This window comes from Mastigoproctus giganteus, chromosome 13 (genome assembly GCF_048544385.1).
Source record: "Mastigoproctus giganteus isolate SK-2022 chromosome 13, ASM4854438v1, whole genome shotgun sequence".
Classification (NCBI taxonomy): Eukaryota; Metazoa; Arthropoda; class Arachnida; order Uropygi; family Thelyphonidae; genus Mastigoproctus; species Mastigoproctus giganteus.
In genome coordinates, this window is record NC_143587.1 from 57,218,998 (window position 1) to 57,242,280 (window position 23,283).

Genomic DNA, 23,283 nt, shown 5'->3' on the forward strand with positions numbered 1-23,283 from the left:
AGATTTTAAGATAGTAAAGATCAAAAAGGGGAGATTCTAGATTATTAAGTCTATGACAAGGAATAGCAAAGTGGACATATGCACAAGTACTATCTTTGAAGCAAAAGGAATTGTACAGAAAATAATTAGGACAACTGAGATGGATAGTGGTTGAATCAGCCAACAACTGGGATTCTGTAAGAAAAAGTATATGGGGTTTGGCAGACAGACTGTAAGTGGAAACGGACATCGTTGAAATTGGAACTGATAACATGTATATTGGTGAAATGAATGAGGAAGTTTGGGAGATTTAGATCTTTTTGCAGATAAGTTTATTCTATTAGTTTGACTATTCATAATGTATTCAGTAGTAAGAAAAGTTGGGAAAGACATGTATAAAGTAATGAAATTTTTGGATAAAGCACACATGTGGCAAGAATATACCTAGCTACTTGACATAACATGGCCTTGACAATGCCCACTGCATACACACTACTTGAACTCCCTCCAGTCACTATCTGGCAGAGTAGAGGCAGCAAGATTATACACTAGCTGATCCAGATGCCACCTAAAGAGTTACCAATAGGTTTGGCCCAGTGGACTATCTAGCAACTGGAATGCAAATACCATTTTAGAGCTGCTCCCTCAAAATATAAGGAAGATTGGATCTTGTCATGATTATGTCCATCATAACCTGAAAAGGCATCAATCATACTGCATGATGGAGGAGATGGGGGATTGCACAAGCCTGCTCATATCAGTTTTTGTAGGCTGCCCACTTGGAGAGTTAACAATAATCACATATTTCTTTAATAGTATTACATAACACTATCAATCAATTTAATAGTACAATTATTATATTAACTATTATAATTATTATTTTATGATAACTGTAAAAATATTACCTTGGACATTAGTTCTCTACACTTTCCACAAGGACCAATAAAATTCTTTCCCGCACTAAAATGGAGACAATTATCAATGACTACAACTTACAAAAATTAAATAAGATATTAATCTAAAATTAAAATGAAAATAAGAACACTAGATGATTAAACTGTATACAAAATGTAACACAAGTCAGAATATACAGCCAAGTCAAAAACCTATTATGTGATAAAAATTCCCTGATTCCAATAAGCAATCGATTCAACATCACATTGCATCAACAAACACCAGTTAAATAATGCAAGTTTTAATTATAAAGTCCAACAACAAACAATAGCAGCACACTATTTTAAATAGCAACCAAATTATATAAAGTTAAATACAGTAAAGCATCAATAATCCAAACTATTTGGAACCAGAGGTAGTTCGGATTTCCGATTTGTTTGGATTTTCAAACTCATTAAAAATACTATCTGGAAACTAAAAGAAAGTGTTTAATAAGTTTAGAAATAAAAAGACTAAGTTGTACTTACGTATTTTTATTCATAGGTAACAAAAAAAAAATGGAACTTTCAACCACAATAACACATATTTATAGGCCTTTAATGAAAATAATCCCTTATTTTTTGCTGCACCATTTTCGAACTTCATTTCTTGACTGCCAGATCTCTCTCTTTTCAGCAATAGTAATTGAGTTGAACAGCATCCAGTTTGTTGCTCGTACTAAGCCATCACAGTCTCTAGCACAGCGGTTTCCTCAGCACGCATAGGCAAAGGGTTGATGTAATTTTCTTCATCGTCATCTTCATCCATACCATTTTCAGAAGCTCCACTTTTTTTTCATTTAAAACAGGAAACCCTGTAGCATAAGTTAGCATTAGCAAGGGCACATGATGCAAGAAACCAAGCTTATATAGCATCAGCCAAAAAAAAAAAAAAAAAAAAAAAAAAACATGCCCCCTTCTCATTTCACCCATTCACTCACTCCAAATGCTTGTCCAGTTCTGCCTTGAATCTGTTTAAGCTATCAACTTCTACAACGACAGATGGAAGTCTGTTCCAGCAATCAACCACCCACTACTTAAAGGCAAACTTCCGCACATCTATCCTACAACTGTCTTTCCTCAATTTGAATTTATGCCCTCTCAGGCGATTATTCTGAGCAAGAGAAAGAATCCCATCAGCATTGAGCATGCTCAAACCATTCAAGATTTTATACACCTCTATCAGATCACCTTGCAGGTGCCTAGTCTCCAAACACTGTAATTTGCAAAATTTAAGCCTTTCTTCATAAGAGCACCCCTTTGTTCCATTCACTAATCTTGTTACCCTTCTCTGTACTCATTCCAACAGCTCTACATCCTTCTTGAAATGAGGCCTTCGGATATGTATACAGTACTCAGGGTGTGGCCTAACCATTGGCTTATACACAGGGATGATCACCTCCTTATCCCTGCTAGAAAAATTCCTGTATATCATTGACAAGACACCATGAGTTCCTCTTGCAGACCATCTGCACTGCTCAGAAAACTTAATATCTGCCTGCACAATTACCCCCAGGTCCTTTTCACTCTCTACCACTATCAGTGTAGTACCACGCAATTAATAAGTTAATCTGAGGTTAGTGCTTCCCATATGCAGTACCTTACATTTGTCAATGTAAAACTTCAGTTGCCACCTCTCAACCCATCTGCTCAACTTTTCTAGATCCTGTTGCAGCAGCGTACTGTCATTAGTGTCCTTAACAACCCTGCCAACCTTTGTATTGTCTGCACACTTGAACATTAAGCTTGATATACCATCATCAATATCATTTATAAATACAGAAAACAATAATGGACCCAACACTGAACCCTGAGGGACTCCACTAATAACATTAGTCCCCGACGAGCAGTGTCCATTGATTACCACTCTCTGTCTTCTCCCCCTCCACCACCCCTTTATCCATAGCAGCAATTTGCCTCCAATGCCACACTGCTCCAATTCGTGCAGCAGTCTTCCATGTGCAACAGTATCAAGAGCCTTTCTAAGATCCGAATATATAATATCAAAGTTATTCCCTGCATCCAGTTCTTTTGTGACTGCATCATAGTATCCAATCAAATTGGTCAGGCAACACTTTCCCTTAACCAAACCATGCTGTGTCCGAACTATAACTGAAGTCTTGTCTAGATGATCCTGCAGTGCTTCTTTAACCAGTGCCTCCATTAATTTTCCTGGAACAGAAGTTAAACTCACAGGTCTATAATTACTTGTGTCAGCCATTGATCCTCCTTTGTGAATTGGGGTCACATTTGCACATCTCCAGTCTATGGGTACCTCCCCTGAGTACAAGGAAGCTCTCATAATTATGGCTAAGGGTTTGCTTACTTCCTTTGCTGCCTCCTTTAATATAACTGGATAGATCCCATCCACCCCAGGTGCCTTTCCAGACAACAATTTCTCCTCCACTTTACTTTCAGTTATTACAAGATTATCTAGCTAACTGCCAGAGTTGAAAACACCCTCGCAGAATATCTCCTCATGTGTGAATGTCGATGCAAAATATTCATTTAATTTGTTAGCTACCTGAGCAGGATCATCAACATTTAAACTGTCGATATCAAGTGGACCAATCTGATTCATCCCCTTCCTTCTAGAGTTTACAAAGTAAAGAACTCTTTGCTGTTTTTCTTTGCATCCTTTGCCAAAGATTACTTATAATCTGCCTTCGCCTGCCTAACCTCCTTTGTAACTTGGTTACAGATCAACTTATATCTATCATAGGCTTCTGTGTCACATGTTAATTTATATGTATCCCATGCATTTTTCTTCTCTGTTTAGGCCTAAACCTTGAACAATATTTCTTAGTTGGTATGTAAAGCCTAGTAGCTTCCAAGATAAGTTCTTTCAATGATTCCCATTTTGAATTTGCTGTTGGTAACAACATCAATTGGTCCCACTGTGCAGAATTTAAATACTGTCTCAGACCACCGTAGTCACTTTTATGAAAGCAAAAACCCTTCCCTTTACCCCTGATGGTAGTTACCTCTTTGAGTAAATACCACTTCAGCACACTGTGATCACTGCCACCAAGTTGTTCCTTTATCTGCAGATTCGTAATGCATGAAGAATCACTACCGATAATCAAATCAAGTATTACTCCCTCTAGTTGCCTCCCGAACATGCTGATGTAGAAAACAATCATCCAATAAATCCCCAAAAGTCTTGCTGGTGTGTGAGTGACCAACCCACAAATTCCTGTCAATATCTGGGAAATTAAAATCCCCCATTATAAGACTCTCTGATTTATTGGCCCACTCTATTTCCCTGTACAGTTTCTTATTATACTCATCAGAGTCATTAGGCCTATCGTACACTCCTACTCTCAGTTTTGATCTCCCAATACTTATGTCACACCAAACTGACTCTACACTGCACTGTCCAGTGATGTCGACTGGCTGCACTTCCTTGGATTTTGTGTTTCTTAACTAATAGCATAACCCCTCCTCCCTTCCTATCCTGTCTCTCCTTTCTGTACAAATTGTACTCCCCCAAATTCCAGTTCTGCATTCCTTATATCTGTGTGACACCACGTCTCTGATATCCCAACAATATCTGCCTTTGATGTTTTGAGAAATACCTCAAATTCATCAAATTTATTTACCAAACTCCTAGCATTGATATACACACCAGTATACATGCACCTGTTCCTATTCTTGGCTACCCTAACACAACCCATGTGTTTCTTGTACCGCAATGGCTCCCAGCAGTCTCTGAAATATCCTCCATCTTGTTTTCCAGGCTGCTGCTCATTCCAATAGAAGCAGTGTAAGAATCACTTTCACCTCTGCCAGTGGCTACTGTTAATCTATTAGTTCTTGTATCCCCCCCCCAAGCTAGCAGTTTTCCGACCCACCTAACACTGCCTCGATAGCATCAGAAAATATTCTTGCACCCTTTCTATTTAAGTGTATCCCATCCCTGTAGAAGCAGTCTCTCCTGTTAACAAGTACAGACCAGGCTGAAAAAAATTCTACCCCTTGAGCCTTGCACAATCTTTCCAGGGCCAATTGATCGACAAGGCTCTCATCATATACTCCCTCCTATAGTGTCTGGGCAGAAATGCAGACACTTTCAAATTCAACCCTAATTCACAGCTTTTTTTTCAACAGTGACCTGTACTTGTTAAGTAATTCTGCCAGTCTCCTACTCTTAATATCATTAGTGCCAACGTGTACAACTATATCACCTTTTGTGCCCTTAAAAGATGATATCCGCTCTACAACGTCATCAACCTCTGCCCCTGGCAGACATACCCTGGCCTGTTCCACCTATCCTTTTTACAAAGCATGTTCCCCATTTCCCTGACACTAGTGTTACCAGCAACTACTAGTTCTTGTGGGAATAGCGCATTCTGCCTTGTGGGTTGCCGCTGTGTTGTGCGATGAACAAGTGCAAGCTCTGGCATTGATGTGGGCAGCTGAGAGCTTGATGGGGTCCCTCGATTTAGATCCCTCGAGGGCATCCACCCTGTCCTTCAAGCTCTCACATAGGCCCATAACAACACTGAGTTGCCGCCTGATTTCCTTACACTCCTTGCATCGCGCACACACAAAGACATCCCCCATGGCAATATCATGTCCCGTATCCAATTGCTCCACAAAAATCATGCAAGCAGTGCATTTTAAAAGGCTGTGATTCAGAGGGCAACGTGCCTCCCTCAGTTCTCCCCTGAGCCACAGCACTCCCATTAGCTTGAGCCTTTTGCTTTGCTGCTCTGGTCTGAGTCATGATTTTGATTTAATTTCAATAAAATTTCAATTTCAGTACCAAATTATTGCATGTGCTACATGCCTAAATGAGGCAACGCTGAGAATTAGAAAGAATGCAGAGAAAATAAAAACAACTTTCATAGCAGGAACAACTCAAAGTGTAATAAAATCCATTAGATCAAGACACCAAGGATTGGAAGAGATGGAACGGCTGTCATCTGTTTGGATAGAAAATCAAACAAAGAACAAGTTTGCTTATGATAGAAGCAAAAGCATTAGCAATATTTTACATAATAGTCGTAATAAAATACGTAAGTATTTTATTACAACTATTAATGGTAATGTTTTGGTTACAAATGTGTGTTCAAACTTGGGTGGTCGGCACCTAACCCTATTTTTCCCATAGGGCCTGTTATTTGTATTGCACGAGGGTTTATAGGAATACAACAATCATGCTATACGTGGACTGACTGTATTTCTCAATTTTGCAAAATATATGCTTATTTTAATTTTTTTTGTAAATATTTAATGGGGTTTTTTTATGGCACCCTCCAACATATCTTAAAAATATACAAAAGCAAATAACCAGCCCAAAATGTTGGACAAAACTGTTATAGATAACACTGTGTACCAAAAATTTATTTTGGAGGGGTAACTTGATTTTTCTACATTTCTTTCATAACTTAGATGCACTGAGTACAATTTGTTTGGTATTGGATTGTTATGGTTGATGTTATATGCTCCCTCCAGAATCTGTCTGACATATCAGCAGATACCACATGATCCACATCAAGTCAAGTACAAGATTTTAGGTGGCACTAAGTTTCACAGTGCACATGAAGCATATTTTTGAATGCCCATGGATAACTAAGACTAGTCACTGACACTTCACGTCTAATGTGGTAGAACAACATTAAAAAGATGGTAGCCACAAGTCTATACTTTGCATCGTCATCTAAAGGCACTGTTATGGTCTATGTGAGAAGCAAAATAAGATTGCTTTAGTATGCTAGTTCATAAAAATTTTGCATCCACTGAGGTGAATTAGAAGAAGCAATAGCAATTTAGGTAACATACTGATATGATTAGAGTTTATGCCAAGAAAATAATCTTGAAAGTTTTACTTTCAATGTAAATAAAATGATCATATTTATGCTGATGCACAATATGCTTTTGTGCATAGTTAAATTTTTAGCTATATAGCTTATGTTTTTGGTACTCACCTCTTAATCCATAAAGTTAAAAATGTTGATGCAAGTAAGGTGAAAAGAATTAAAAATTGTTAAAGTTAAAAAATGCCCTAAAGAAGAAAAGAAGTGCATGGCTCTTTTCTCAGGTTATCATACATATATAAGTGGGGATGTAAGTTAAATGTATGACAACATTACAACAATGATGTAAGTTATTTATGTATGACAACCTGAGAAAAGAGTCATGCACTTCTTTTCTTCTTTAGGGCATTTTTTAACTTTAACAATTTTTAATTCTTTTCACCTTACTTGAATCCACATCTATAACTTTTCAGATTATGAGGTGAGTACCAAATATATAAGCTATAGCTAAAAATTTAATGAAGAAATAATGGTACTATAAGTCTTGGCTAATATTAATGCAAGCTTTTGGTTCATATTAAAACAGCAACCACAGTGGGTAAAAGTGTTTGACAGTTCTTCAATCTACAGAGATTTCCCTGAATCCAAAGATGTACTCATTTCCATTATTATTATTGCTAAAAGTTTGATTGTCTCTTTTAATGTGTCTTTTTAATATAATCAGATCACATCCATCAACCTCAGATGCCTTGTTTACTTAAAACCACAACAATTTCTCTTTCAGCTTTCTTTAAATTATTATACTCATTTAACTCCAAGTGAGTATTAGCTATATTCCTGACATCCTAAAGTTTAAAACTTCTTCAGATGTGATATGAGTTCAAAATATTTATTCAGTTTAACAGCAACAAGTCTGGGATCATCAATGTTATTACAATAAATACTGTTAACATAAACATCATGTGGTCCAATATAGTTGATTAGCATTAGTAGAGGCACATGATGCAAGGAAGCAAGCTTATACAGCATCAGCCCAAAAAAAAAAAAAAAAAAAAAAACCCTTCCCATTTCACCCATCCATTTGCTCCAAAAATTTGTCAAGTTCTTCCTTGAAATTATTTAAGCTATCAACTTCCACAACAGCAGATGGAAGTTTGTTAAAGGCAAATTCACACATCTATTCTACAACTATCTTTCCTCAATTTGAATTTATGCCCCCTCAGGTGTGTACTCTGAGCAGGAGGAAGAATCCCAACAGCACTGATGCTTGATCAAACTATTCAAGGCCTTATACAACTTCAATCAGATCACCTCACAGGTGCCTGAGTCTACAGATGCTGTGATTTGCAGAACTTGAGCCTTTCTTGGTAAGAGCAACCTGTTATTCCCCTCACCAATCCCATTGTTCTTCTCTGTACTCATTCCAGCATCTCTACATCCTTCCTGAAATGAGGCCTCCAGACCTGTATACAGTACTCAAGGTGTTACCTGCCCATTGCCTTATAAAAAGAGATAATCCCTCTTTATCCCTGCTAGAAAAATTACTGTATATCACTGACAAAACCCAATGAGCTGCTCTGGCAGCCTGTCTGCACTACTCAGATAACTTCATATCTGACTGCACAATTATCCCCAGATCTTTTTCATTATCCACTACCTTGAGTGTAGTACTGCACAGTTGGTACATTACTCTGGGGTTACTGCTACCCATATACAGTATTTTGCATTTATCAATGTTAAACTTCAGTTGCCCCCTCTCTGCCCATTTGCCCAACTTTTCTAGATCCTGTTGCAGTAGCGTACTGTCATTACCAACCCTGCTAACCTTTGTATTGTCTGCAAACTTGGACATTAAGCCTGATATATACCTTCATTAATATTATTGATAAATACAGAAAACAACAATGGGCCCAACACTGAATCCTAGGGGACTCCAATAATAACATCAGTCCACAAAGAGCAGTGTCCATTGATTACCACTCTTTGTCTTTTCCCATTCAACCGTCCCTTTATCCATAGCAGCAACTTTCCCTTAATGCCATACTGCTCCAATTTAAACATTAGTCTAAATTATGCAACAGTATATGATAACAAAATTATTTGTTGCATCCAGTTCCCTTGTGACCACATCACAGTATCCAATGAAATTGGTCAGACAAGACTTCCCCTTAACAAACCCATGCTGTGTCTGAACTATAACTGCAATCTTCTCTACATGATCCTGTAATGCTTCTTTAACCAGTGACCCCATTATTTTCCCCAGAACAGAAGTGATTCCTTTCCACTGCTAACATAAACAAAGAAACTCTTTGCAACTGTTCTTTGCACACATAATTAATGAACTTCTCAAAACCTACTCTAGCCCCTTAAGAAGGTCTATTACAGACTAATTTATATCCATTACAGGATTAAAGTTCCTGTAATAATTTATAATTATCTTGTGCATCTTCCTTCTCAGTCCTTCTGATATACATTTTGAATTTTACCTTGAACAATACCTTTTCTTTGATATTGTTCAAGGAACAATACCAATAAAAACGATTATTCTCATTTATTGGTATAAAAAGCCTACATAATTCCAGAATAATTTCTTTGAACATTTTTCATTTAGCATTCCTGAGTTTTGGAAAAAGCAGGCAAATTCATGTCCCTTTTAAAATTACTATTCGGATGCACTGGAAAGAACTTATAAGATATCTAGGACAACTGCAATCCTCCTTGTGAAAACCCTTCCCCTTTCCTTATTTCTTTATGTTATTAAGTAGTTACTGCTTTAAATAAATCCCACATTAATACACAATAATCACAGTTTGTCAGTATTTCCCTTATTTGAAAATTGTTAATATTTAATGGATCACCATTGACAATTAGATCAACAATCCGATTAGCTCTTTCTATATGTTGGTATAGAAAGTAGTCCACTAGTAAATCCAGAAACGTTCTGCTACTGAGTGAACTGCCAACTCAATAGCTCCAGTCAATATCCAGAAAGTTAAAATCTCCAGTGATACATACTGATTTGCTTGCCCACTCTGTTTTGTCTGTATAATTGTTTGTTATACTTATCAGTCATTTGGCTTATAATATACTCCTTATATCTGTTTTCCTACTACTATGTCAGTAATCATCTCTTAAGTTTTAGTCTGGAAAATTATATCTCCCATAATAAAAAATTCTTAATTTGTCTGTGAAAATGTTAATTATACTCATTGCAGACATCTAGTCCATAACATGTTCCTACTCTTGTTTCTTTTTCATAATGCTTATGCCATGCCAAGCTGACTCAATAGTTATCTACTGGAGAAGCTCATCCTGAATTAATACGCTTGATAATTAAAAACATAACCCTCCTCATCCCTTCTGTCATATCTATCCTTCTTTGTATATATTTTATTTACCATATTCATACTTTGTATCCAGTATACCATAATGACACCAAGTTTCTGATATTCTTATTATTTCCATATTTGTTGACCTAACCAATACTTCATATTCATAAAAATTTATTAATTCTCCTGACTTTTTATGTTGATTTTGATCCTAACATACTATAAAGCTGCTTATGACAATGATTTTCCAGTTTGATATTAAGCCATTTTCAGCACTCTCTGCACAACCATTAGTAAATGCCATTATTTTCCCAAGTCTCATGCTAATTCTAGTTCTCACTTATTAGTGTTATAAGAAACTCCAGCATGCTCTGTATTCCCCTATTTATTTAAAAGTTAGCATGCATCCTAATAGGACAGTTCAATTCAGTGCAAGAATCTAAGCTACCTCTGTTTTTAACCACCATTAGTGTATTCCCCCCCCCCAAGCTTACCTCAAAAGCTAACTCTTTCTCAACAACATTAGTAAACGTTCTTGTGCCTCTTCTATGTACAAGCACCCTTTATATTGTTTCCATGTGGAATATGTAATATAACATTTTGTACCTAAATCTTCTAAGTTTAGCTCATTCCTACCATATCTTTACTATACATTTGAAACAACATGGAGCACTCTACTGGCTGTTATTGCAGATACCTCACTCACATTAAAAGGGAATAGGAGTGTGTGGGGAAATTACACCTTCTATTGTGCTGCATGTTTCCTGATATACCTAATAGCTTTTAACAAATTACTTTGCATAAGACTACCTTTAGTTTCATACCCTTATGCAATGAAAATAAACAATATTTCACTTTTCTCCAAGAAAATGTTTACCATATATATACATAAATAATAAAATAATATTAATTCATTATGCAAAAGTGTACAAGCTAGAGTAATAATGTTGCATCACTGGGAAACCAGGAAAATAAAATAAAATATAAATGGTTGGGTTAAAATTTGTTTAATAACTGATTAGAACAAAAAACAAAAGGTAATAAACACAAAGCTTTTGGATGGAAGGCGCCCTTCTTCAGCTGTGACGGTTATCATTATTGTAAAGATACAAAATATCATGTGCATGCCATGGTGGTCATGTGTGGCGAGAATTGCGTGCCACGCATGACCATCACATGGCATGCACGATATTCTGTATCGTTATAATAATGGTAACTGACACAGCCTTCCGTTCAAAAGCTTTTGTTTTTTGTTCTAATAAATTATTAAACAAATTTTAACCCAACTGTTTATATTTTATTTTATTTTCCTGGTTTCCCAGTGATGCAAAATTATCACTCTAGCATGAATCCTGGGTATCTGGGCCTTTTTTTTTTTTTTTTTTTTTTTCACATAAAAAAGTACAGCCTTCTTGATTTAGAAATGCACAGGAGTTGTTCTGGAGGTGGTTCTTTAAATGTATCACAATATTTAGTCAGTGACATCTTTGGAAACATTTTCCAGACATGGTTTAAAGCTATTTATATTACTTCACTTACACTTTTTAATCAAATTGCTTAATTTACACATTATGAATTAAAGAACACATGAATGCGTTACCTTTTGGTTCATCTAACACAATGGTTCTCAAACTTTTTAATGTGAAGACACTAAATTAAATCCATTATGAAAAATTCCCAGCACTGGGTGCATTGGTGCTGGCAAAATATTTTGTAAGGTGGTACACGTGGAAGGGCAATGAGGGAATTTTTTTTTGAAAAATGCATGAAAAAAACATTTGGCTTTTGGTACAGAATTTTTAAACAATTTTTTTATTTAAAAATTGCCCTCATACTGCATTTTATGCACAATTTCTATATCTCTAAGAATAATAAATTATATGAAAAAAATCTAAATTAAAGAAATAATATTCAATTGTTTTTTCATACTTATTTTAATGTTTTTAGAGCAATAAGTACATTTTCTAATTTATATCCAGAAACTAAAATAATTCAAAATAAAAAAAAACAATACAAAATTATATTGAAATTTTAGGGCTAAGGGCTAAGATCTGCTAAGCAAGTATGAGCGTTCACAGCAGCACTGTGCTGTTTCAAATACAGCAAACGCGGCGGACTGCTTGGCTGTTCCGTATATGTAGGTTTATATAAATAAACACTGCGATGCGGTCAGCAATTATTTCATGACGACTTCTAATTTAAACAGTTGGATGAAAATCAATGACCTTTTGTAGCAACAGCCAAGACGTAAGAAGATGCTAAATTTGACATCGCGGCACCTACTTTGAGAACCACTTATCGAAAACTGATGAAAAACTGATTAAACATCTAAACATACTTCAGAGAAGATGTACCAGTGACAATTTCTTTCATCTATCAACACTGCAGTCTTTAAAATGCAATATACTGCACTATACTAACAGAAATTAATTACAACAAAATGTGTCACTAAGAAATTGTAAGAAAAATATATTTTTCAAAATTATGCAACAGATCACATCATAAAACTATGAAAAAGAAAAATAAAGCCAGAAGGTGCATCTATAAGAGAGAGAAATGTAAAAAAATACCCTCGGTACATGTTCACTCAAAATATATATATTCTATATTTTATGAGCCATGATTCTTCTCCATGACAGGAGAATAATCATGGCTAAAAAGACTCAGGACATAAAATTTTGGAAAGCGATAAGAGAGAAATAAATCAGTCTTTAACAATGTTATTCCTAATTAAGAATAAAATTACAAAATGTCCCATATAACAACTTACCTTGAAATTGCAATAGCTATAAACTTTGTATGCCCTTTAGCTACAGCATTAAGTATTGCTACCATTTCTGCACAAACTGATAAACTAAATACAACACTCTCAATACAGCAGCCTGAAAATATAAAAACTTCAAATAAGACATAGTTTCAAAGAAACACACACACACAAACTCTCCCCCCCCTATTAAAAATTATGGGATGGCCCTCTAATTGCAGGCAATGATATATTACTACAAAATACACAAATATTTTGACCTATAAAGGTAGCAGTTAGCTTGGAATTAACAGAAGTATACCAAACAATGAGAAGAGCTAACAGATTTTCAGATGGGCATAATAATTAAATTTTATGTATGGGACAGATGTCTATGCATGCCATTGCTCAGCAATTAAAATAGAATGGCTCATTAAAATACAATGGCTTAAAATAAAATAGCTCAAGAATTAAAATAGAAGGGGCTAGTAAATCAGAATGCCTTATAATGAGAGATTTTAACTTTCCAGATATTGAGTTGGTTGCTCTCACAATTAAAGCTTTTTTTGGATATACTGGATAACTGTTTTCCGCACTAGCATGTTAGAGAGGCAGCAAGTGAAAGCAATACCCTTGATCTGATTATCAGCAGTGACCCTTCATAAAATAAGAATCTCCAGATAAAGGAACCACTCTGTGGCAGTGATCATAATCTATTGATGTGAAATTTACTTAAAAGATAAAGCTACTGTCAAAGAGTAAAGAAAACGAATTTTACTTTCATAAAGGTGACTACAATGGTGTTAGTCAGTGTTTAAATTCTTTTCAGTGGGACCAGCTAAAAAACTATAAGCTTTTTATACCAATTAACAGATACTGATCAAGGTTTTGACCTAAATGGAGGTCAGATGAACTGATGAGCCCAGTCAGAGAGAAGAAAAATGCATGGGACTATTAAAATTTATCGATGGACACAGAAACCTACAGTAAGTATAAAGTAATCTGCAGTCAAGGTCACAAATGGGATTAGGCAAATAAAGCAGATTATTATTTTTTTTTTTTTTTTGGTAGTTGTTGGCGCATCAGCTTCTGTGGCCATAATGCACCTCCCAAGGTTTTTGCAGTACTTTGATCCAAGCCCAAGGCGGGATTCGAACTCGCGACCTTTGGGTTGCTAGGCAGATACTTTACCCACCCGGCTAGCCCGGTCAGCAAGGCAGATTATGAGAAGTTCTTAGTTAGGAATGTGAAGAAAAGTAGCAAAAAATTTCTTAGCAAACTAGAAAATGAATGGCATAAATATTGATGATTCTTAACGGAATTATCAATATTTATGCTATATTTATGACAAACTGAATAAATATTTTGCATCTACATTCACATATAAAGAAGTGTTTAGGGATAGGGATGCCAGACATATTAAATTCTAACAGGGAGCTAAACAATTTTTGATAACTGAAAAGAAAGTGAAAGAGAGATTGTTGAAGCTAAAAGTAAATAAGGCACCTGACAGAATCTATCCAATTGTATTAAAAGAAGCAAATAATTGGCCATAATTATGAAAACGTCCTTGGATTCAGAATCAGAGATGTGCAAATAAAAATATTTTGTGTTTATATTCAGGGATGACCACATACCTAAGGTCAAGTGTCTCTCCTACTCACAAAGGGGACTCAAAGGGCAAAGTAAGTAATTATGACTTAAGGTGCATTCCCGTAAGCCTAACTTTTGTTTAGGAAAATAATAGAATCAGTGGTTAAAGAAGTATTACAGGATCATCTTGACAGGAATACAGTTGAACAACAATGACAGCTTGGATTTGTTAAGGGGCGATGCTGTCTGAACAATCCAATTAGTTACACTAACACAGTAGCAAAGGAACTGGATGTAAAAATAATTTTAAAATGTTGATAATGTTTTGAACAATTCTGCCTAATGTCCCACATTGTGGCAATTTTATGGAAGCAGCCCTTGCACCTTCCAACATGACAATGTTTTATGTTACAAAGTAAGGACTGTGGAGGCACAGTTTGAAGAAAATAATGTGAGAACAATACAAAAGCCAACACACATCATCAACCCAAATTTGAGCTGATGATCTTTGCAATAAACTTAAATGCAGAATTAGAGCAAGTTCAAGATGATCCTCTTTGTTAGTGAGGTTCAAATGTTTTAAAGGAGGAGTTAAGCAAAATACAGCAGCTTTTTATTAGAAATTAGTGGAAAGTTGCCACAGTCATTACACACACATTACATGAAAGAGTCATTCATGTAATGAATGACTCTTTCATGTAATGTGTGTGTAAAGTGGGCCAACATATTATTAGTTTCTTTGAATAAATATGTTTTACATAGGAAATCCTTGCTACTAGTGGACAAATGGAGAAAAGAAACCTGAAAAGGTCAACTGAAGTAGTGTCTCTATTTGTTGACTCCCAATTTAATAACAATAATGCTAATTTAAGGAAATAAAATAAAAGTCTACTTATACACAAATTATTAAAGTAGGAAGAATGACTAATACTAAAGTATGAAGAATGACTTTTTTCTATTGAAATACATGTTTTGTTGATAACTACAAGTATCCTATAACTTTTGGTAGAATGGTAGAATAGTGTATAAACTATTGCTAAAAGTGTATACAAACCAATGAATATATAAGTAATGTCCTTTGACAATGTAAGAACAAAAGGTTTCAGGACTGAATTTTTATATATACATATCAAATACATATAATATTTACAGATAAATATATCAAATTCTTTAAAATAAGGATCTTGGATATAACTGAATAGATAAATGAAGTACACTAACTCATGCAATTTTCGATTAATTAATGAAGTTTATTTAACCTTAAAGTGGAAATAAATTGCACATGGACAAAGTACTAAAATAAATAAATAATGACGGAATACAAATAACTGATGTTTTTGAACCACTTTAGTTACCATTTTCAGGTGAATAAAGAGTAGGTTGTAAGATAGTTACAGAATACTGTATTTGAAAAGTTATTCATAAATTTTTGTTGTCCTATTTAACAGGAGATTGTCACAAAGTAATTCCCAATTTTTACTTGCCGGTCAGGTCTCTTCCTTCTGATTGCATCTATCAATGACTTAATGATTTCTAAGTATATAATCTTATTAACAGTAGATATTAATGATTTCTAAGCAGATAATCTTATAATCTTATTCATACCTGCTGGTATGAATTCAAGCTAGTCAAAAATTACTGTATTTTCCAGATGATAAGATGCATCTACGTCTTATAAGGCAAATGCGGGGAAAAAAAAATTTTTATTGCATAGACTCACAAGTGCTTATTACACAAAATGCCAGTTTAGAACAATGCTTTTAAGTGTCATAGAGCACCAAAATTTCATTACTACTACCTTCAACACTCATCATTACTGTTATGGTGGTGCTATCACCTTTAGTGCCATCAAGGGTACTGACTCCACATTTCTCAAAATGACAGCAACTCTCACATAGTTCACTAAGTCCCATGAATTTTTTACCTATTTGCACACTTATGAAATTGTTGGTCACATCATTCTTTCTGTTGGTCTCAAATCAGGATATATGACTCCAGAATTGGCCCTAGGGTAGTTTTGTGGAGTCTCCTAGTATGGAGATATTTTATTTAATTATTGAAAATATGTGCAATTTGCATCATATTTTTCATACAATGTGCAGGAAAAAGGACTATTTTTTTTTTTCAATTTTCCAATAGGCAGTTACTGTTAGACACATGCACACAGGTACATAGTCATCGGCCTTGTCTTCTTGAACAAAGAGCATTTAGTTTATAACTGTAGAGTTTCTATTTATACTTAAAGCCTAATTTTTCTTACTTTTCTCTCTGCAAATTCCTTTATTATTTTGTCAAAGTCCAAGATCTTTGCTACACCACATTCAATTGAACTTACACATAGAGGAATTTTGTGCCCATAGCTATTTCTCAAATGGTCCACAAACTCAATTTCAAATAACACTCCAAAAAATAAATAATAATAAATAAATAAAAACCACATGGGATCTGATTGGGTCTAATCAGCTAAACTAGCCTAAGGCCAACCAATTTAGCTGATAATATTTAGTCTGGTGACCATCCTTTTCTGTTGCTTCTGTTAAATGTGATCTGAACTGGTTCCACACTAGCTTTTATGAAAGCAACATGGATATTCTGACCATACTTTCTCTAGCCACGGCTAGAGATAAAAAAAAATCACTGCAGGCAGCTAGTAAACCTTTAGACCATAAAATGCAGAGGAATTTTAAGCAACATTTTCCAGGATAAAAAATGCAACCTTATATTCTGGAATGTACAGTAATTCTAGCATAGCATTACCTCCTGCTAGTCAAAAAATAATTCTAGCATAACCTTACCTATATAAACTGTACCATTTTCAGTCAAAACAGCTGCTCCAATAGGAAAATTGCTATATGGACAGTAAGCCATTGAGAGAGCCTCTCTACTCTTTTCTATAGCTTCTAAAATCTTTGGATGTAATGATACTAAAACACAAAAAATAAATGTCATCTTTTTTAATGATTCTAAAATTCCCTATTTTTTTTTTTTTTATTACAAGATACATTTCCAAACAAAAATAAAAAAAAATATATCAAAAGGTGAAGAAATTTATTCAAATAAAATTAATCAAAGCACACTAATAAAATATCTGATATTTTCTAAGTAAATGAAAGAAAAACTCAAATTTTCTTCACAAATAATTATTGTTACAAATAATCCAAAATGGCTTTAAACTAATGAAGAAATATATTCAATTAATAAGGTCCATCCATATAATGAACACAAAGTATATCAAAGATCAGGAATGTTGGTAATTTTTGTTTTGTCTTTTATTATTTTAAAGTAAGATGTAACGGAATCTTCATTACTATTTTAAAGTAAGATGTAACGGAAACTTCATTACTATTTTAAAGTAAGATGTAACTGAAAATGAATTACACAAATGAAGAAAAAGATTAACTTTACAATCTTTATGTAAATAATTTGAGTCACTGACTTCAAAAATTGGCAGTTGATATACAGTTCTATTGACAAAAATCCATATAAGTCTGTACCACACTGGCTATGGAGACCATAACAGCTCTGAATGAGATTAAGTCAGTTCCAAAAGGTTCTTTAAATAAGGCTGGTTAAGATGATAATAATGATAAGTTTTAAAAAAATTTTACACTTATCATGCTTAATATGTAATGAAGTGTCATTTCACTTAAGCAGAATTCAATCATTATTTTTCTTATTAGTACAGCAAAAAATCCACTGTGTGGCAGAGGGTAATGTTAAAATGATAACTACAGATTTATAAAATATAATGTGAAATTCGTGGAATCGCACCATGTAAAAATAATGCTGTTCACTGTATTTGGACAAATTATTCTTTTTTTTTTTTTTTTAATTTGGTAGATGTAGCAAAGGAAACTCACCAGAGTGGGTAAATGATAACTAACAACACAAAACCAGTGGTCAGCAACAGTGGCTAACAGAATTAACTAGTGTAGTACTGTAGTACCCATATTTCTCACTATATGTTTTATTTTAAGGCAAGTTTGTTTTGTACTTTACTGATGATTTGTTTGCGGTTATTTAATGGTTGGCAAAAGGACTATGGACATTTTTGTTGAACTGAAAGGGATTTGTAAAAAAGGAAGGGGGATAATTTTATTTTGTTAAACTTAATCATATAATTTAAAAAAAAAAAAAGCTTTATTTACTTTCCAGGAAAACATTTTTAACTATTGTTCAATGTTTTTACAAACCCTTTGTGTACTTAGGAAAATGATAGCACAAAGCAACAATGAACAATGGTAATAAATGCCATGCAAATTCGTAAGCGTAGGAAAAAATGGTTATAGAAGTTATGTTATGAAAGTTTTGGAAAAGGAATAATAATAATAATTAACCACAATTAATAAATGAAACCTTGTTAATTAAAAGTAAGAAGTAGCCCAGATTATATGCATTTGCATATGTACATATGCAAATACATATTGTGGTCATTTTAATCAGTGCATATTACACACATATTACAAATGACACTACATATTTCATTAGTTTGATCAGTTTTCAGTCATTAAACTCAGAAATGTGATTTTAGTGTGGCAAAAGGTTTCAGTTAGCATGGGAAAACATGTCAATGGCATTTTACTTTAATTTGTATGCCAACAATGACATTGGACAAGAGTAAATTCTTTGAATGTGTAATATAACAGTCCATTTTGCTATAAAAAATTTAAAAAATAGGCAATTCAGCCTTTCATTCAAAATGCCAAAAATCAAATTTTCTTAAAATGATATTTATGATGATATTATTTGCAAAATTCAGCAAGATATGGAGAAAATTGCATCTGGATAACCACCAATGAAATGGCAGATGCACATTGCACATTGGGTATGCAGGAAAGTAGATGGATAGATGGAAAGCCTTCTTTACTGAATTTTCTTGCTTGTAAGATTCTCAAAAATGCAAATTACTGCATAGTTACACGATTTGGGAATGATGCATGGCAGTTACTATGGCCAGACCAAGGATTGAATAATGACAAAAAAGTCTGTATTTTTGCTAATGATGCTGCCCCATATACAACAAAAGCAATTTCCACATTATAAGTTTTGTATCCTAACCTAATCCATATTACTCACTTAGGCCATGGCTTACATAGGTCTTGCAGAAACAATTTGGGACAATTTTGGTGATGTTAATGAAGTTATTTCTTGTGTAAAAAAAACAGGTTTTTGTAAAAGCCCTTACACACATAGCTATATAAAGAGGTATGCAACCTGGACTTTCACCAGAATCTATTTGACAAGGTAGGGAACATGGTAGCATGCAGAATTGTTTTATGCCAAATATTTTGATTCTACAGAAGTTGTTGTTGATGCTTCAAATACTGTGGATGCTGCATCTAATGGCACTGCTACAGCAATTCTTTCCAAATCTTTGGCTAGGAAACATTTTCTGCTTTGAGACTCATTTTGCTTGGTCACCTAATTTCACAACCAAACTTGAGGCATAGGGACTTTCTTTGAACAATGCAACTGAAGAGGCAGAGAATGTTCAGCTAGAAATTTCAACTATTCCTGGAGACATATGACAGAAAATAAGAAATAAATTTGTTGTTTTAATAAGATAATATTTAAAAAGAACTTTGTATTTCATCTTTTAAGGAAAATAGATGACTGTTAATGGAAATAAACACGAACTTTATTAATGGAAATAAATACAAACTTCCATTTCAGGTAGAGGCTTCGAAGGCTCACAGGTTTAAGTTTACCCCAGTAACTTCTGTTCATTCTGTTTTTATAATGATTTTGGATGATAAACATCACATATTTACAATGGACCACTTTGAAAATATATTGTCGTTTACTGTAATAAAGGTTATTGATAAGATTAAAGGTTACTATTACTTTTAAATCCAAAATACAAATAAATGCAATTACTAAATAAATACACTGAGTGATCACTGAATTATGACCACCCCTATGAAAACTGAATGCAACCCGTTGACCACGTGAGGTATGAGAATGCGGAGTTAGTCGACCTACATTGCATAGATAAGGTGTCAGTGGTTCAGTAGGTAGTAAAAATCAGACCATGATGGGTAAAAGGAAGGATTTATCGGACTTTGATAAAGGACAGATTGTGAGAGCTCGACGAGCTGGTGCCTCGATTTCCCATAAGGCTGAACTGGTAGGGTGTTTGAGAGCTGCCGTAGTTAAAGTGTACCAGGACTGGCGTCAAAATGGTCAAACAATGACCTGATGGCAAAACAAAGGTCAGTGAAAAGTTTATGTTAGAGGTGAGGGCCAGATCCGACGACTCGTACAGGCGAACAAGAGCAGCACTGTTGAAGAGTTGACTACCGAATACAACATGGGCCAACCCAGAACAATATCTGGCATGACCATGCATTGCATGCTCGCACGTATGGGCTATACCAGCAAACGACCCCTATGGCAACCTCTCCAAACCAAGGTTCATCAGCGTAAAAGACTCGCCTGGTGCAAAGAGCATGCAAGTTGGACGTTAGAAGACTGGAAGGTGTGCTGGTTGGATGAGTTACATTATTTACTCCACATCATGGATGGTCATAGTGTGCATAGTGTTAGGGTCAGGCGCCACCTGTGATTTCTCACATCTGCGCCATATGTACGCTGTGAAGAAATACAGAACTACTGTAAATGCCAGAAAAGTGTTGTCTGTTGTATATGACATATTGCATTAGGTTCTGTTAGGTGTCCTGGCATTTGGCCGCAGGGCCCCTGGTGGGACCTCACGTTGCCCGCACACACCGCTAGGAGGTAGCCAGGCTGCCATTTATTCTCTGGCTGGTCTCCGCCAGGGTCGCCTGAGCGTCCTGGACGAAGACCAAGTTAAAAAAAAAAGGAAGAGAAGAGAGGAAAGGGGGTCTGAATGTGAGGAACAAGCTAAAGTGGGCAGATAGAGAAGGCAGTCCACTCGAGTAAGGAGAAATAGGGAATGAGGAGAGGAATCAAAAGTCACAGGGGCAGGTGTGAGTGCCAAAGGCCAAGCACTCTCTGGGAGTCAGCTTTCCAAGGAGTGCCAACCATGATGATGCCAGCATAGTATTTTAATCTTCAGTCTTACTCTTTTATCAGTTGGGAAAATGCTATCCGACCCCAGTTTGTGTTTGCACTTGAGGGTCGTTGTTCTGAGCAGCTCTAAGTTCAGCAAACTTTGCCCGTCTGATGGTAAAGACAACTTGCGCATAACTCGTTAGGGCTTTGTATGTTGTTTCATTCTGAAGCAGATATGTTTCGTGGTTACGAGGGTTCCCCTGGATTTCGGTAAAAAATTTGAGCCTACAATCATTGTAAGCAGGGCACTCATACATGAGATGCCCCCATCATGACTCCTCTTCACCATAGTGGCAGAATGGATTGCTTTCAATTCCCATTGCTGTCAATTTCTGTTGAAAGGGCCCGTGTCTTGTGATCAGGAATGTAACTTGCAGACCTGGTGAAAATCAGGAAGGAGACTTTGGGAAAGTCATGTCAATGAATAGGAGGAATCTTCTGGTAATTTCTCCTTTGGGCGTGGTTTCCCATGAATGCTGCCAAAGTCCTTGAAGATGTTTGAAGATACGTTTTCTTTCTTGTTTCAGGTCATTGGTAAGCTGCAGTCGAAAATTTAACAACTGTGTCGGAATTCCCTTCTTTAATCGATGGTAAAGTCCCCTTTTAATCACCTCAAGATAGAGTGGCAAGCATCCAGTAATAACCTGTAGGGCAGGGGTGCTGACAGTGCGACATGCCCTGCAGATAGACAACAGCATGAATCTTTGTATTGAGTCAAGTTTACGCTTGTTCTTTTCCAGGATGGCCTTTGTACACCAAACTGAGGCTCCATAAGACACAATTTGGAGAAACGCCGCTTTATAGATGAGAGAAAAAGCTTTATGCTTCAAACTCCAGTCCGCTCTGCTGACTCTTCTTATCATGGCCATATACTTTCAGATTTTTGTGGATAAGTACTTCAGATGAGAGTGAAAGGTAAGACTGGTGTCAATGTAGATTCCCAGGTATTTGACTTCTGTGTAGAGACGTATAGGGATGTTATTTAACTTCATTGTTGGAGGCCTGCGTATTTGTAGCTTTCCCTTGAGGAGAATCGATTTTGTTTTCTCACCAAAAATTGAGAGGTTGTGGAGTGCTGCCCAGTTTTGGAGCTTTTCCAGAGCTGTATTTGCTTTTGCTTCCAGTGCCACTCTTGTGTCACCTTGAACCACCAGGACAAGACCATCAGCGAAGGCTAAGGGTCTGGCCCTACCCGGGTCAAACCCCAGGAACTCATCCAGAACAATGGACCAGAGGAATGGCCCAAGGATAGAGCCCTGGAGGCAATCCCGGTGAATGCATCTTGTGATAGTCTGGTATTTGTTTACAACTTGTAATTTTCTATTGCTGAGATAGGATTTTAGACTATTGTATAGGTTTTTGGACGTGTTTGTCTGCCGAAGCCTCCGAAGGACACTGGGCCACTACAGTCGATCGAAGGCACCAGCAAAGTCCACCACGATGGCTAGAGTATACTTTGAAGTTGTATGTGTGGCCTGGGTAATCAAGTTGTGTATAGCATCTTCAGTGCTGGAGCCTGTCTTGAATCCAAACTGACATGGTGAGGTGAGTTGCTTATCGGTATAGCAACTCACCTCACCATGTCAGGTGAGTTGCTTATCAGTATAGCAGGTGAAGAGGCGATACAGCAGAAGTCGTTCTAGAAGCTTGGCCAAAACGGAGAGGAGAGCAATTGGTCAGTAGGAGGCAGGAAGTTGGGGCAGTTTATCTGGATTTTTCAGGATCAGCTTGAGAGTAGCAGTCTTCCAGGGTACAGGGAAAGTTCCTTCAGCAAGGCACCTGTTGAGGAGGCTCAAGAGTGTGCTGGGGTAGCCTTCAGCAAATTTTTTGACTACGTCAACTTCGAGTAAGTCAGCACCTGGTGTTTTGCCATCTTTCATTTTAGCCAGAGCCATATTCATCTATAACAT

The 23,283-nt window shown here is 35.8% G+C and overlaps 1 protein-coding gene across 1 annotated transcript in view; it reads right to left on the reverse strand.

Annotated features, from left to right (window-relative positions):
* LOC150076080 (uncharacterized) overlaps window positions 1-23,283 on the reverse strand; it is a 208,389-nt gene that overhangs the window by 121,994 nt on the left and 63,112 nt on the right. Inside the window, exons 4-6 of the mRNA XM_090387450.1 lie at window positions 17,134-17,262; window positions 12,773-12,884; window positions 885-939 (exon numbers count right to left, since the gene is read on the reverse strand). Coding sequence (XP_090243576.1) covers window positions 885-939; window positions 12,773-12,884; window positions 17,134-17,262 — 296 coding nt within the window. The remainder of the gene's footprint in view (window positions 1-884; window positions 940-12,772; window positions 12,885-17,133; window positions 17,263-23,283) is intronic.